The sequence below is a fragment of the Myxine glutinosa genome, chromosome 5 (genome assembly GCF_964187855.1).
Source record: "Myxine glutinosa chromosome 5, kmMyxGlut1.1, whole genome shotgun sequence".
Lineage (NCBI taxonomy): Eukaryota > Metazoa > Chordata > Myxini > Myxiniformes > Myxinidae > Myxine > Myxine glutinosa.
Genome location: NC_136265.1, coordinates 107,489,459 through 107,505,606, shown reverse-complemented (window position 1 = coordinate 107,505,606; position 16,148 = coordinate 107,489,459). Strand labels below are relative to the sequence as shown.

General features: G+C 49.2%; 1 protein-coding gene across 1 annotated transcript in view; it reads right to left on the bottom strand.

The window, feature by feature from the left end:
• The window catches only part of LOC137428428 (uncharacterized), a 154,852-nt gene extending 147,002 nt beyond the window's left edge, over nucleotides 1-7,850 (bottom strand). Inside the window, exon 1 of the mRNA XM_078778503.1 lies at nucleotides 7,431-7,850. Within this exon, the coding sequence (XP_078634629.1) occupies nucleotides 7,431-7,535 (105 nt within the window). The 5' untranslated portion in view covers nucleotides 7,536-7,850. The remainder of the gene's footprint in view (nucleotides 1-7,430) is intronic.
• Nucleotides 7,851-16,148: the final 8,298 nt, after the last annotated feature.

Sequence of the window (16,148 nt, the reverse complement as noted above, 5' to 3'; positions counted from 1 at the left end):
GTGCAGGACAAGGGAACTTTGCCTCCTTGAAAACAAGTCCGCGCGATAGGAGATCGCCGGATTGCTGCGGAGCCTGCGTAGTCGGGTATCCTCGTTGAGGTTGCCGAGTATCCTCACCTCCAAACCCGGGTGCGAGAGAAAGCCAACCGCCATCTTCGCCACACGCACCACCGGCAGTGACCAGGTTTTTGCGGCGCGTCGACCGGGCGTTACTTTCCGGCGGGCTGCCGGGGACGGCTGTACAAGTGAGTGGCTGTGGGAGGGGTATTGAGGAGACTCGCGGATTGAACCGCAACCGGGTACGTACCCGAAATCGGCTTTGGGTAGGTTTCCCATTCTACCGCCATCGTGCTGGAGATTGGACCACGTGGCCTGCGGGTTGGTTCGATCGACGCCGCTTCCCCTGATTGGAATCCGAAATTGATTCCACGATCGCTGGAGCGAATCAACGTCGCCTTGGAGGAGTGCAGAGACATTGGGGCAAGGGCCGTGAGTTTGGGGGTTAAGGGGCTCGGTAAGGTGGTGCCACCTGTAGATAGGAATTATATGGTGAAGTGCTGTACTAATTGGGGTCGTGATTCCTGGGTGGGATTTATAATATATTGTGGTTTGTTCGTAACCCTTGGTGTGGACTCGTTATTGATTGGCTTGTTTTCAACCAAGGACAACACATCTTTCTGCCGGGGACTCCCTCGGGGTTCGGAGGTTTACCGAGACCAGAGGATAGGGGAGGACCCCGTAACAATCACCTTGATGGCTCAGTACCGGTAGCATGCCCCTTCTGTGAACAGAAGGAGGATCTCTTTCATGCCTATGTGAAATGCGAAAGACTAATACCTCTTTTCTCGATTCTCACACACCTTTTTGATCAGTCGTCTTTTCCTTTCACTTCACATTCTTTTATTTTTGGTGTACCTTTCAGACCCTCCTGCAAGGACTCTGGTGTTCTCCTAAACTTCTTAGTTGCTGTAGCAAAATATTCAATATATAAATCAAGGAAAATTAAAATTGATAATGGGCATGGGTTTGATGTTGTTCCTATGTTTAAAGGGCTGGTGTCTGCAAGAATAAGGTTAGAGTTTGATTATTATGTGGCGAATGAAAATGTCAAACTCTTTGAGTGCAAATGGTGTATTAATGAAGCATTATGTGTTGTAAATGAATCGAACTTGGTCTTTCTTTTCTAATAACTACATTACGAACTGTGTTGTTTTTTCTATTTTCTCTCCTGTAAAATTTGACTTGACCTGGTTTGTTTTTATCTATCTATAATTCCAGTAATCTCTGTGTGTATGTTTGTATGTTTGTATGTTTGTATGTTTGTATGTCTGTGACCGCTGTTTCTCGACAACCACGGGTCCGATATACTTTAAACTTGCCAGGTATATTGCTGGGGACCCGAGGATGTGCCTTTTCAAGGTTTGAAATTAATCGGACAAGTAGTTACCGAGCTATGGCGATTTAGCCGTTCGCCGTTCGCTTTGGCGTTGCGAATGGACCAAACCATTTCATGTAAATAGAGGGGGGGGGTTCTGTGGTCGTTGCGAATGGACCAAACCATTTCATGTAAATAGAGGGGGGGGATTGTCACTGTACTCGCAAGCCGTTCGCCGTTCGCTTTGGCGTTGCGAATGGCCCAAAACATTTCATGGACCAAACCATTTCATGTAAATAGAGGGGGGGGGGATTGTCACCGTACTCGCACCCACGTACCCACGTACCCACGTACGGGCATTGCACCCACGTACGGGCATGCCCTAGTAATAATAATAATAATAATTCATTTATTTTGTATAGCGCTTTTCATGAAGCCCAAAGGCGCTTTGACAGAGTGCAAAACATAATGCATAACAAAACATGAAAACAACAAGTGCAAAAAGACAAGAATCAATAGGGAAATATTTAAAGCAAAAGGAGGGAGAAGGAGAAGTGATAGTCAGGGGTTAAATGCTGTGGGTTGAATGTTGAATGCAGTGCTGAACAGGTGGGTCTTGAGTGATGTTTTGAATGTGGTGAGTGAGGAGGAGTCTCTGATGGTGTGAGGTAGTGAGTTCCAGAGGGTGGGAGCAGCGATGGAGAAGGCCCTGTCCCCCCAGGATCTGAATTTGGTCCGGATGGGGGGGGGGGGTCAGGAGGTTTGTAGAGGCAGAGCGGAGGTTGCGGGTGGGAGTGTGTCTAGAGAGGAGGTCAGCCAGGTAGGATGGGGCCAGGTTATGGAGGGCTTTGTAGGTAAAGAGGAGGATTTTGTACTGGATTCTCTGGGAGATGGGGAGCCAGTGAAGCTTGTAAAGGACGGGGGTGATGTGGTCATGGGTCCGGGAATGGGTGAGTAGATGGGCAGCGGAGTTCTGAATGTATTGGAGTTTATTGGTGATTGTTGAGGGTGAACCATAGAGGAGGCTATTGCAGTAGTCCAGACGGGAGGTGATGAAGGCGTGGATGAGGCTTTCTGCAGCCGTGGAGGAGAGGGATGAGCGGAGACGGGCGATGTTTTTCAGGTGAAAGAAGGCTGTCTTTGTGATCTGTTTAGTGTATTTGTCGAAGGAGAGGGTTTGGTCAAAGATGACGCCAAGATTCCGGATGAGAGGGGAGGTGGATACTGGGATACCGTCGATGTTGAGGGCAAAGTTATGGGTGGATTTTGTGAGCGTTTTTGGGCCAATGATGATTATTTCAGATTTATCATAGTTAAGTTTGAGGAAGTTGATTTGAAGCCAGGATTTTATTTCAGAGATGCAGTTTGTCAGGATAGAGTGGGTGTCGGTGGAGACGGACTTGGTGGAGATGAAAAGCTGGATGTCATCGGCGAAGCAGTGGAATTGGAGACCATGACGGTGGATTAAGTGACCGAGGGGGGACAGGTAAAGGATGAAGAGGAGGGGGCCAAGAACTGAACCATGGGGGACACCTTGGGGGAGGGGAGCAGTGGGGGATTTGCAGTTATTGATGGAGATGAACTGGCGTCTGTCAGAGAGGTATGATTTAATCCAAGAGAGGGCAGTGCCGGTAACGTTAAAGGTGGATTCAAGTCGGGTGAGGAGGATGGTGTGATCGATGGTGTCAAAGGCAGCGCTGAGGTCGAGGAGGACGAGAATGTTGAGGTTGCCAGCGTCAGAGGAGAGGAGAAGGTCGTTGGTGATTTTAAGGAGAGCAGTTTCAGTACTGTGGTTGGAGCGGAATCCGGATTGGAATGTTTCATACAGGTTATTGGCAGAGAGGTGATGTTTGAGTTGAGTGGCTACAGCGCGTTCCAAAACTTTCGACAGAAAGGGTAGGTTGGAGATGGGTCTGAAGTTGTTTAGGGTGTCAGGGTTTAGACCAGGTTTTTTTAGAATGGGGGTAACAGCAGCAATTTTGAGGGATGGTGGGACGATGCCTGTAGACAGGGAGGAGTTTATTGTTGCAATGATAAGTGGAGAGAGAGCAGGGAGGGAGGCCTTGACAAAGCTGGAGGGGATGGGGTCAAGAGTGCAGGTGGCAGTTTTCATTCCTATGAGTTCAGAGAGGTCAGTAGGGGAGACCGGGGAGAATTTAGACAGGGGAAGGCAGGATAAGGGGGGGCAGGTGGTTGGAGGGGGAGCGGGTGCGGCGGTGGTCAAGCTGTTGTAGATGTTGTCAATTTTGCGTTGGAAGAAAGAAAGGAAGGAGATGCAGTTGTTTACTGTGAATGACTGGGTGGTGGTGTCCAGGGGGCGGAGGAGTTTGTTTATTGTCGACAAGAGTGCTTTTGGGTTTCCGGAGCCAGAGTGGATAATTTGAGAGTAGTAGGCGGAGCGGGCGTGGGAGAGGGCATCTTTGTAGTGTTGTAGGTGGTCCTTGTAGGCTTGGGAGTGAATTGTGAGACCTGTTTTATTGCGGAGTCTTTCAAGTTGGCGAGCACGAGTTTTCATCAGGCGGAGTTCAGGGGTAAACCAGGGAGCAGAATGGGTGAAAGAAACTGTTTCGGTTTTTACAGGCGCAATCTGGTCAAGGCAGGAGGAGAGAGTGTGGTTGTAGTAGTCAGTGAGGTCAGAAGGGGTGTGGAGGTCAATGAAGGGAGAAGTGGACATTTTTTCAGAGAGGGTGGATGAGAATGAGGTAGGTGAAAGAGCGTTTAGCTTACGGAAGTTGATAGTGCGATAATGTCTTGGTGTTGGGGTGGGGATGTTGATGGTCATAGTGATGGCTAAGTGGTCAGAGAGGGTGAGGTCGGAGCCAGAGAGATGGTGCAAAATTAATCCAGTGGAGCAGACAAGGTCCAAAATGTGACCACGGATATGCGTAGGAAAGTTGACATGTTGAGTGAGGTTAAAGCAGGTGAGTAAATCAGTGAAGTCAGTGGTTATTGTGGAGTCAGTGGAGTCCATGTGGATATTGAAATCACCAAGGAGGAGGATTGAGGGGGAGAGGGAACATAGCTGGGTCAGAAAGTAGGAGAAGTCAGACAGGAATAATGGGTGTGGTTTGGGAGGGCGGTAGACGACAGCCATGACTGACTGCGTGCGACCAGAGAGTTTAAAAGCCAGGTGTTCAAAGGATGAGGATGAGGCGATGGGGATCTGCCTGGTCCTGATGTCTTGACGGTGGATAACGGCAATTCCACCACCTCGGCCCTCCGAGCGTGGTTTATTGACGTAGGAATATCCATTGGGTGTGGTGAGGTTGAGCGTGTAGTAGTCCAGTGGTTGTTGCCAGGTTTCGGTGAGACAGAGAAAGTCCAGTTTGTTATCCAGGATGTATTCGTTCAGGATGAGGCATTTGTTGTTGAGGGACCGGGTGTTGAACAGGGTGAGCCTGATGTTGTTTTGAACAGCGGGGATGAATTCAGGTGATTTAGCCAGGGTTCGCAGGCAGGAGGTGCGATTTTGTGCGTTGCCATGACTAGGTGCGCTGGGACGATGAGTGGGAGTGCGCTGAGCCGACCAGAGGACGGGGATGGAGTGACCTGATTGTACATATACAAACTTACGGCCGGAGCCACGGTGAATGTACCTGGATCGTCGGAGGAGTCCATTTGATTTGATGGCAGAGATGCATGATGGGGTGGAGCGGGTATTGAGCAGAAGGAGCCTTGCGGCGGAGTACCGCAGAGCCATGCCAGGCAGGAGTGGAGAGGCGAGCACGAGGCCAAGGTTGAGGAGGTGAAACAATGGTCCTGACGCACGGGAGCAGGCCCAAGGAAACGAAGGAGCCAGGTAGGTGAAGCCAGGAGCAGAGTCGGGACCAAGCAGAGGGCAGACAGGAGCAAAGAGACGATCACGAGGCCAAGGTTGATCACGGCAAAGCGGGAAATGCAGCGGCAATCAACCGCCGCCGCTACAAATCAAGATCACGGCGGGAAAACCACCGCCACACCGCTGCGAAGGACACAACCCACGAGAGCGTGCCCGAGGAAACAGCGAGCAGGCGAAGGAGCCGGGTAGGCGAAGCAGGGAGCAGAGCCGGGACTATGCGGAGGGCAGACTCAATGGCCAAAAAATCCGCACGACCACCAAAAAAGCAAGCCACAGACAGTGGCCCAGTCGAAGAAGCGGCGAGCATGTGACGCCTGCGTCCTCTTCAGACCGGACCGGAAGCGGAGGCGGTTTTTGTGAAATAAATGCTGTTGCCAATTCAATTCTTTCTCTTTCTTTCTTTCTCTTTCTCTCTCTTTCTCTTTCTTTCTTTTTCTCTTTCTTTCTTTCTTTCTTTCTTTCTTTCTCTCTCTCTCTCTCTCTCTCTCTCTCTCTCTCTCTCTCTCTCTCTCTCTCTCTCTCTCTCTCTCTGTGTCTCCGTCTCTGTCTGTGTCTCTGTCTCTCTGTGTCTGTGTCTGCCTCTGTATCTCTGTGTCTGTCTCTGTCTCTGTCTGTGTCTCTGTCTCTGTGTCTGTGTCTGTGTCTGTGTCTGTCTCTGTCTCTCTGTGTCTGTCTCTGTCTCTGTCTCTGTCTCTCTCTCTGTCTCTGTGTCTGTCTCTCTCTCTGTCTCCATCGTGGCCCTGACTTTGTGAAGGTGAGGTGGGGGGGGGGGGGGCGGTACACCATCCTGGATGTGGGGGATCTCTGCGTCTCTCCTGTGAGATCAGTCGGCTGTCTCCATGCCACGGGCTTGTTCAAGAGAATTGTCCGTGGCTGTACAACAACAACAACAACAACAACAACAACAACAACAACAACCATCATATCCATCTTGTTATGAACTCACCACGTACCTTTAAACATCAGCCAGGTGATTTAGCCGGGGTATCGGCACACACCAAGTTACTCTTTTGTGATAACACATGTTATTTAATGTCCACATTGCACGTTAAGACAGAATAGCCCTAATCAATGAATGGACATGGACGGTGTGCTCCGAGATGCAGCATCTACTGTCAGTGCGCCAATATGGCAGTTTAACTCAGATGAGTCTGCACTAGAAAGCAAACTCCCAGTGCCCCTCAAACTCCCAGTGCCCCTCAAACTCCCAGTGCCCCTCAAACTCCCAGTACACCCTCTGTTCATATTACGAACTGACCCCATAGTTCCGATTGAAGCATACAAGCAAAGAGCCCACCCTTACATATGGGAGGAAGAGGAAGCGGAGCCTAGAGTACATGTTTACTATAGTAACCGCCATAAAACACAAACACACAACACGGTGAATTGCTTTGCAGTAGGCTACATGATGGTACATGATGGTATCATGATTGGTACATGAATGTTCCGGTCCCGATCCTACCGGTCCGGTCCCGATGAATGTTCTTGTTCCAAACAAATTGATAGTATTTTGAATAATAATGGTATAGTGATAATTAATACATTGTACTTTAGTTTATAATATTAATGTAATCCCTCCACCGCGCAAAAGCGCGCGCATCCTCCCGATCACGTGGCCCGTGCCCCGCCCCCTCCCGATCACGTGGCCCTGCCCCGCCCCCTCCAGCAGCAGATCGCGTAAACAACACCAGCACGAACACCGCCATCGCACGGACCCACGCTTGGTTAGGACTTGCTGGTCTTACCTGCACCACGTCATCCCGACCACGAGACGTTTTAAAATCACGACGAGGGTCCACGGGACGCAGACCCGCGAAAAGCGCGCGCTTTAGCGCTGAATGCTAATGAGGGTCCGTGGGAAAAATCACCGAGACCGCGAGACAAGTCCGGGCAAGACACCGGGACCCCAAGACGACACGTCGAGCCGAGACCCCGAGACGACACGTCCAGGCAATACCCCGAGACCCCCGAAACGACACGTCCGGCAAGACCCCGAGACCCCCAAAACGACATGTCCGGGTAAGACCCCGAGACCCCCGAAACGACACGTCTGGGCAAGACCCCGAGACCCCCAAAACGACACGTCCGGGCAAGACCCCGAGACGACACGTCCGGACAAGACCCGAGCAGCTCGCGGTGCACCGCACATCGACCTTCATCCCCAGCGGACACGTCGCGGACATTTCACATTGAGTGTCTCGTCGCGGACATGCTTACCGACGCCGTCGGCCCATCGGCCATGTTCGTCGTTCCGACGGTCCTGCCGTCGGACAGTGTGGACCCTCCCGCGTGTCCGCCTTTTCCGGTGGTCCTGCTCACCATGACGGTCTCAAACAAGCCCTCGGCGGACGGCCCCGAGGTGTCCGGCCTCTGTCCGCCGGTAGCATTCCTCGTTCGTGGGAATTGTCGGGAAGGCGAGGATTTCAGCGAGAAAAATCATTGTTTCACATACCTGGGCTCGCCGGCCATGGCTGTGTTGGCGGATCGCCCGTCCCTCGTCACGTTCTCACCTTCTCTCACCTCTCTAACGTTCACCTTCCTCCGTACAAGGATTTCTCTCCATTGGTTGTTTTCCTCCTCCTTGCGTTCGGCTTGACGCGATAACGCGCTCAGGGCGAGACTGCCCCTGCTTACGTCACTGCTGCGCTAACGCGTCACAGACACCAATGCATGCGGTGGAGTAACAGAGGGGATAATTTCACATCACCTGTCCGAGCGCATCAAGGGGGTAGTGACACTGCGTGTCTGTGTGTGTCTGTCTATGTGTGTCTATGTGTGTCTATGTGTCTATGTGTGTCTATATATACATAGACACACAGAATCTTGTTTCTCACAGTCTGAGAGTCCTTTGGGTGCTTTTTTGCAAACTCCAAGCGGCTTTCATGTGTCTTTCACCGAGGAGAGGCTTCCGTCTGGCCACTCTGCCATAAAGCCCAGATCGGTGGAGTGTTGCAGTGATGGTTGTCCTTCTCGAAGCTTCTCCCATCTCCACACAGGATCTCTGGAGCTCAGCCGGAGTGACCATCGGGTTCTTGGTCACCTCTCTTACCAAGGCCCTTCTCCCCCGATTGCTCAGCTTGGCCAGGTGGCCACCTCGAGGAAGAGTCCTGGTTGTTCCAAACTTCTTCCATTTAAGAATTATGGAGGCCACTGTGCTCTTGGGAATCTTCAATGCAGCAGAGATTTTTATTGTAGGCTTCCCCAGATCTGGGCCTCGACACAATCCTGTCTCTGAGCTCTGCAGGCAGTTCCTTCGACCTCATGGCTTGGTTTTTGCTCTGATACGCATCGTCAGCTGTGAGACCTTATAGAGACAGGTGTGTGCCTTTCCAAATCATGTCCAATGAATTATTGAATTTACCACAGGTGGACTCCAATCAAGGTGTGGAAACATCTCAAAGATGATCAAGAGAAATGGGAGGCACCTGGGCTAAATTTCAAGTGTCACAGCAAAGGGTATGAATACTTATACAAATGCGATATTTCCGTTTTTTCTTTTTAATAAATTTGCAAAACTTTCTAAAATCCTGTTTTCTCTTTGTCATTATGGGGTATTGAGTGCAGATTGATGAGGGAAAAAATGAATTTACACGATTTCAGCATAAGGCTGCAACATAACAAAATGTGAAAAAAGTGAAGGGGTCTGAATACTTTCTGAATGCACTGTATATAAATATATATATATATATATATATATATATATATATATATATATATATATATACTTGTGTGTCTGTGTGTGTCTGTCTGTGTGTCTATCTATCTATATATATATATATTTGTGCAGCGTCAGTCATGTGTTGTGTTGTCTTGTCACTGAACTACTTTCTCAAACTTTTGTGAAATCGTACCAAACTTCTGATATGCACATATCTCTCCCGTCGGTATGTCCTAAGGGTATGGTTTGTGAAAAATTTTGCAATTTTTTCTTTTTTTTTGAATTTTTTGGGGAATTTCTTTTTTTCCAACTTCAATTGTTTATAAAATGTGATATCACGTATATTACAAATACATTTATGCAAAATAATTGTTTGAATTATGATTGGTTTAAACCATGACAAAACGGCAACTCGGGTACAGTCATTTATCTATACTAGGGCGTGCCCGTACGTGGGTGCAAAAAAACATGCGTGCAAACAACAACAACAAAAAAAAACTTTGAAACCACGTGGCAGTAACGACCACAGAACCCCCCCCCCTCTATTTACATGAAATGGTTTGGTCCATTCGCAAAGCCAAAGCGAACGGCTTGCGAGTATGGTAGAACCCCCCCCTCTATTTACATGAAATGGTTTGGTCCATTTGCAAAGCCAAAGCGAACGGTTGGTAAATAAATCGCCATAGCTCGGTAACTACTTCTCCGATTAATATGAAACCTTGAAAAGGCACATCCTCAGGTCCCCAGCAATATATCTGGCAAGTTTCAATTAGATCGGACCCGTGGTTGTCGAGAAACAGCGGTCACAGACAAACACACACACACACACACACACACACAGACACACACACAGAGATTACTGGAATTATAGATAGACTAGGGCATGCCCGTACGTGGGTGCAATGCCCGTACGTGGGTACGTGGGTACGTGGGTGCGAGTACGGTGACAATCCCCCCCCCCCCTCTATTTACATGAAATGGTTTGGTCCATGAAATGTTTTGGTCCATTCGCAACGCCAAAGCGAACGGCGAACGGCTTGCGAGTACAGTGACAATCCCCCCCCTCTATTTACATGAAATGGTTTGGTCCATTCGCAACGACCACAGAACCCCCCCCCCCCCCCCCTCTATTTACATGAAATGGTTTGGTCCATTCGCAACGCCAAAGCGAACGGCGAACGGCTAAATCGCCATAGCTCGGTAACTACTTGTCCGATTAATTTCAAACCTTGAAAAGGCACATCCTCGGGTCCCCAGCAATATACCTGGCAAGTTTAAAGTATATCGGACCCGTGGTTGTCGAGAAACAGCGGTCACAGACATACAAACATACAAACATACAAACATACAAACATACACACAGAGATTACTGGAATTATAGATAGATATCGACACATCTGGGCAGTGTCTGTGTTCTCACTTAACGACTCCCTCAAACTTTTGTTTCCGTGGTTGTGAAGTGTTTTTAATAACGTTGTGGTGGTTTTGAATCACGTGGTGGTGAGGTATTTTGAATTATGTGGTGGTGAGGTGTTTTTAAATGACGTGGTGGTGAGGTGTTTTTAAATCACATGATGGTGAAGTGTTTTGATTTACGTGGTGGTGAGGTATTTATAATTACGTGGTGGTGAGGTGTTTTGATTTACGTGGTGGTGAGGTATTTATAATTATGTGGTGGTGAGGTGTTTTTAATTATGTGGTGGTGAGGTGTTTTTATTTACGTGGTGGTGAGGTATTTATAATTATGTGGTGGTGAGGTGTTTTTAATTATGTGGTGGTGAGGTGTTTTGATTTACGTGGTGGTGAGGTATTTATAATTATGTGGTGGTGAGGTGTTTTTAATTATGTGGTGGTGAGGTGTTTTGATTTACGTGGTGGTGAGGTATTTATAATTATGTGGTGGTGAGGTTTTTTTAATTATGTGGTGGTGAGGTGTTTTGATTTACGTGGTGGTGAGGTATTTATAATTATGTGGTGGTGAGGTGTTTTTAATTATGTGGTGGTGAGGTGTTTTTAATTATGTGGTGGTGAGGTGTTTTTAATTATGTGGTGGTGAGGTGTTTTTAATTATGTGGTGGTGAGGTGTTTTTAAATCACATGGTGGTGAGGTGTTTTTAAATCACATGATGGTGACGTGTTTTGATTTACATGGTAGTACCACCGTTTAGAGGCCATTTTTCCCCGCAACGCGGGGGTTGGCCTTTTCGGGGACCGTGGTTGTTGTTTTGTTTTTTTTTGGTCCCCTTTTTTACGTGGTAGTGAAGTATTTATAATTATGTGGTGGTGAGGTATTTATAATTATGTTGTGGTGAGGGGTTTTTAATTATGTGGTGGTGAGGTGTTTTGAATTATGTGGTGGTGAGGTGTTTTGAATTACTTGGTGGTGAGGTTTTTTTAAATGACATGGTGGTGAGGTGTTTTTAATTTCGTATCTGTGAGGTGTTTTTTTTACGTGTTTTATGGCTGTGAGGTGTTTTTATTACGTGTTTTATGGCTGTGAGGTGTTTTTATTACGTGTTTTATGGCTGTGAGGTGTTTTTATTACTTGTTTTATGGCTGTGAGGTGTTTTTAATTTTGTGGTGGTGCGGTGTTTTTATGACGTGTTTTATGGCTGTGAGGTGTTTTTATTACGTATTTTATGGCTGTGAGGTGTTTTTATTATGTGTTTTATCACTGTGAGGTGTTTTTAATTTCGTGGCGGTGAGGTATTTTTATTACGTGTTTTATGGCTGTGAGGTATTTTTATTACGTGTTTTGTGGCTGTGAGGTGTTTTTATTACGTGTTTTATGGCTGTGAGGTATTTTTATTACGTGTTTTGTGGCTGTGAGGTATTTTTATTACGTGTTTTATGGCTGTGAGGTATTTTTATTACGTGTTTTATGGCTGTGAGGTGTTTTTATTACGTGTTTTATGGCTGTGAGGTATTTTTATTACGTGTTTTATGGCTGTGAGGTGCTTTAAATTTTGTGGTGGTGAGGTGTGTTTATTACGTGTTTTATGGCTGTGAGGTGTTTTTGTTACGTGTTTTATGGCTCTGAGGTGTTTTTGTTACGTGTTTGATGGCTGTGAAGTGTTTTCAATTTCGTGGTGGTGAGGTAATTTGAATTACGTGGTGGTGAGGTGTAATCGTCCCAAACTTCCAGTCTGCACCTACACCTCCCTGTGTGCTGTGTGTGCTGAGGGGTTCTTTCTTGAAAAAAAAACATTCAACCTAAATCTTCAACCTAAATTGCCTATAAAAATGTAATATCATAAACACAACAAATACATTTGTGCAAAGTAATTGTTTGTATTATGATTGGTGTAAATCATGACAACACAGCAACTCAGGTACAGTCATTAGACTCAGCTAAAATAAGCCCGTTCCTCAGTATCGACGCTTGGTGAGGCGAGCGCAGCGAGCCGAGCCAAGCTAGTATATATATATATATATATATATTGTTACGGTTTTGGAATAAAGGATAAGCCCCTCGTAGGTAGACGCACCACAACATGAAGCCTCGCGATAGTTCAGTTATTTCTTAGTGAATGTAAGCGTAGTCATTTCCTGTGTTAGTTTTGCGTTGAGCAGGCCCGTGAGTAGGGCGGGCTTATGGCGCTGAAATGCCATGTGCTCGGCCTGAACAAGTCTGCAAGGCCGAAGGGAGGAGCTGCAGGGGGAGTGGCCGGTAAGCGCGAGTCGCCAATCAGAGCTCGAGGGGAGTGGCTAACCACGGCAACGGGAGGCGGAGCCTGGAACATTCGGGTCGGGCCGGGGCGGAGCCATAAACCCCGCTCCGAGCCCCCCACCTCAGTTGAGAGTTCGGAGTTCGCCTGAGTCAGAGTTGAGTTGAGTTTGGGGAAGGCATTGATTGAGTCAGAGTCGTGTGCACAGGCAGTTGAGTTGAGTTAAGAGTCGCGCAGCCCATGAGTTGGAGTTCCGTTCAGAGTCGGAGTATTGGACTTGATCACTGAATTAGCCGTGCGGTACACGAACTTTCCCCGTGCCCCGTGCCCTGCGCTCTGTGCTGTATTAATCGCGCGCTCGAGAGGACGACCATTCCTGGCCACAGACGCGCGATTTCCTCCTGCATACGTGCCGTGACCGCCAGAGGGCCACGCCGGGCGAGCTGTCCCGGAGCGACTGACGGCAAAGCGCGTTTGGCACGCGGACTTCTTCTCTCCTTCTCCCCGTGTGCGTGAGTGGGCCCTGTGTCTAGGGATAAGTTAACATTGTTAAGCATCTGCGCTGTGTCCCCTTTCCTTTACCCGAATCCTGTACATTGTGTAAATAAAATGTGTTATTCCTATTACTTGACCGTTCCCGTCCCTTCCATTAATTGGCCTCGCATGGTACGAATAGAACTGCTCGAATCAGGTTCCATAAAAGTAACAGCACGAGTCATGTGATACGCATACCGCTCGGGCGTACTCGATTAAGCGTGGCTCGTGCGATGTCCGGTCCCCACTTTCGTGGCAGCGTGGGTTAAAGGTACGTGCGGCGTCGACCCGATACCCTTTTTCACGCTTGCTGCAGAAGTGGCGATTCGGCCTCGTGGACACGAAGACCCAGGGGGAAAAAGGGGTTTAATCGCCCCTTTGTAACGTGGAATGGGCTTCGGGAGATCCGCAACAAATTGGTCGTCAGGAGTGGGATTTGAATCCTAAAAAAAAAAAAAAAAAAAATTGGACACCAACAAATTGGATACCAATTTGGACAAATTGGCCACAACAAATTGGTGTTTGGGAGTGTGAGATAATTGGACCTAGAGTGCGCTTCACGCACTCGAAATTACGAGCGCACGAAATTTAGTTTAAGAACCTAATTATATTCGTACCATGGCTGGCCAAGGCGGTCAAATGCCGGTGGGAATAATGAATAAGGAAGAATTAATGACCCAGGACCAACAGGAGGAGTTGGTAGAAGAAGAGGGAATCGAGGAGTGTGCGGCAGCTGGTAAAGGAAATGGCGGCGCCTCGCACGTGGCGGCGAGGGCCGAGCCCGCTGCGCAAGTGGGGGTTATGGACGTGCAATCATTCATGACTCAACTGTTAGCGCTCATGAAAGAGTAGAGTTGTGATATGAAAGAAATGGGGGATCGACTGGCTAATCGAATGGATGCCCCGGGGGACAAATCCACCCGGGAAATGAAAGAAATGGGGGACAAATCCACCCGGGAAATGAAAGGGTTGAAAAACAAAATGGATACCCAGATGGAAGAGTCAAGAAGGGAGGAAATGGAGGTGTGACATGGAAAAGATGAGGGAGGAATACAGAAGGGACATGGAAAAGGCAGGGGAGGAGATAGGGCGCAAGTTGAGCAAGGAGTTCGCGGTGGTACGCAACGAGGTGAAGCGGTGCGGAGAACGCGTGGGGAGCGAGATAGAGCAGAGGACAGCCAAGTTGACCGGGGCTATGAGGGTCGCGACGCGAGAGGAAGTAGTAGAGAAGCCGGCGACCGTCAAATTGGGAAAGAAAATTTTGGGGGCGCAAGCGAAGGTCGAGTTGGAGAAATAAATTTTATGGGCGCCGACGATCGCCGAGGTAGAAAAAGAAACAATTGCGGCTGAAGGGACGGGAGAAACAGAAAATAAATCACGGAGGGAGGTTATGGAACGCGATCAAAGTCTGTGTTTGCACCGTGATGCCGGGCTTGCTAACCCAATAAAAGGTTTGCAGGTGCTGGCGCGGAAGCAGAGCCCCGAGGTGAGTTGCGAAAATGGCGCGAATGTGTTTGGCGCGAACGGGTGTTCGGCGCGCTTGGGAGAAAGGTGAGACCCGGGCGTTCGTGATGGGCCCATTGTGCGGTATGAGAGGGCGTGCATGGAGCGCGATTGTGTTACAGAGTCTGTAACGGAAAAGTGTGCACCAGAGTGTGCAGGAAAAGAATGTGTTACAGAGTGTGAGCGAGAATGCACACCAGAGTATGAGCGGGAGTGTGCACCTGGGGGTGTGGAAAAAGAGCGTGCACCAGAATGTGCGATGGCCGAGTGTGTGGAGGAGAAGTGTGCACCAGAATGCACACCGGAGAGTGTGTGATAATGGAGTGTGAGCGAGAGTGCACACCAGAGTGTGTGGAGAGCGAGTGTGCACCGGAGTGTGTGAGGGCCGAGTGTGTGAGAGACGAGTGTGCACCGGAGTGTACGAGTACAAAGTGTGCGGGAGAATGCACACCGGAGAGTGTGTGGGTAGAGTGTGCGATGGCCGAGTGTGCACCGGAGTATGCGAGGGCCGAGTGCATGGAAGAAAGGTGTGCACCAAAGTGTGCGACACCAGAGTGTGTGGAAGGAACGAGTGCACCTGGGTAGTGTGCACCAGAGTGTGCAATAACAGAGTGTGAGGGAGAATGCACACCGGACTGTGTGCAGAAAGAGTGTGTAACGGAGTGTGTGGGAGGCAGGTGTGTGCCTGGGTGTGCGAGTGTGGAGTGGGTCGCGAGGTGTGAAGACGCGGCTCATGCATCGACACCGACCTGGGGGGTAGAGCTTAGCGGGACGATTAGCGTACGTGAGCCACCGGTGAGTTGTGTGCAGCAGGGACCGGAGGGAATCCGTGCCGCGTCGGTCTCACAAGAACCGGCATGCACGATTCGTACACGCCCCCGCACTGTATGGTTTGTGCCGTGCCGTGGCGGCAAAGGCGATCGGCGGGGTTCAAGGGGAGGTAGGAGTTTTCGGAGCCGCGCACCCTGCCGGGTGCGGTGCTCCGACCGTGGCCGGTTGGGTCACCGTGCGTGGGACTGCGAGGCCCCGTGTAGGGATGGAGCTCGGCACCTGGGCCCATCCATTCCTCCCCCCTTGGATCGAAAATGCCGGACAGACACCCCATACAGGCGACCAACCACCCGCATGGATCGCTCGGCCCTTCGAGGCCGAGCTGTGACAACGAATATCCACATGGAGAGGCTAATAGTGTAGAGGGCTGATGGGAGTAGTGTACCCCACGTGGGGGAATGGTAGTGTCACCATTCCTCCCACGGGGGGCCCATGAGCACTAGTTTAGGGGGATGGCAGTGATAGGCACATGGGGGTGCCAGCAATGGTTGCCTCCATGGGGCACCAAAGCTAGCCGATGGAGGGCTAGGATAATGTTAGGGAATTAGAAGACCGTAGGGACATGAGATTTAAGTAGTGACACCTGAACTATATGGGGGACGTAGAGAGTTTAGGTGGATGATAAAGAAAAGGGTGTGCTTAGTTTAAAGGGACGACGGGGAAGCACGAGTTGTAGGGGGAAGTAATTAGATAGATGATGCTGTGTGTGTGAGGAATTGTGTGTTGAGAAAAAGTGTAATT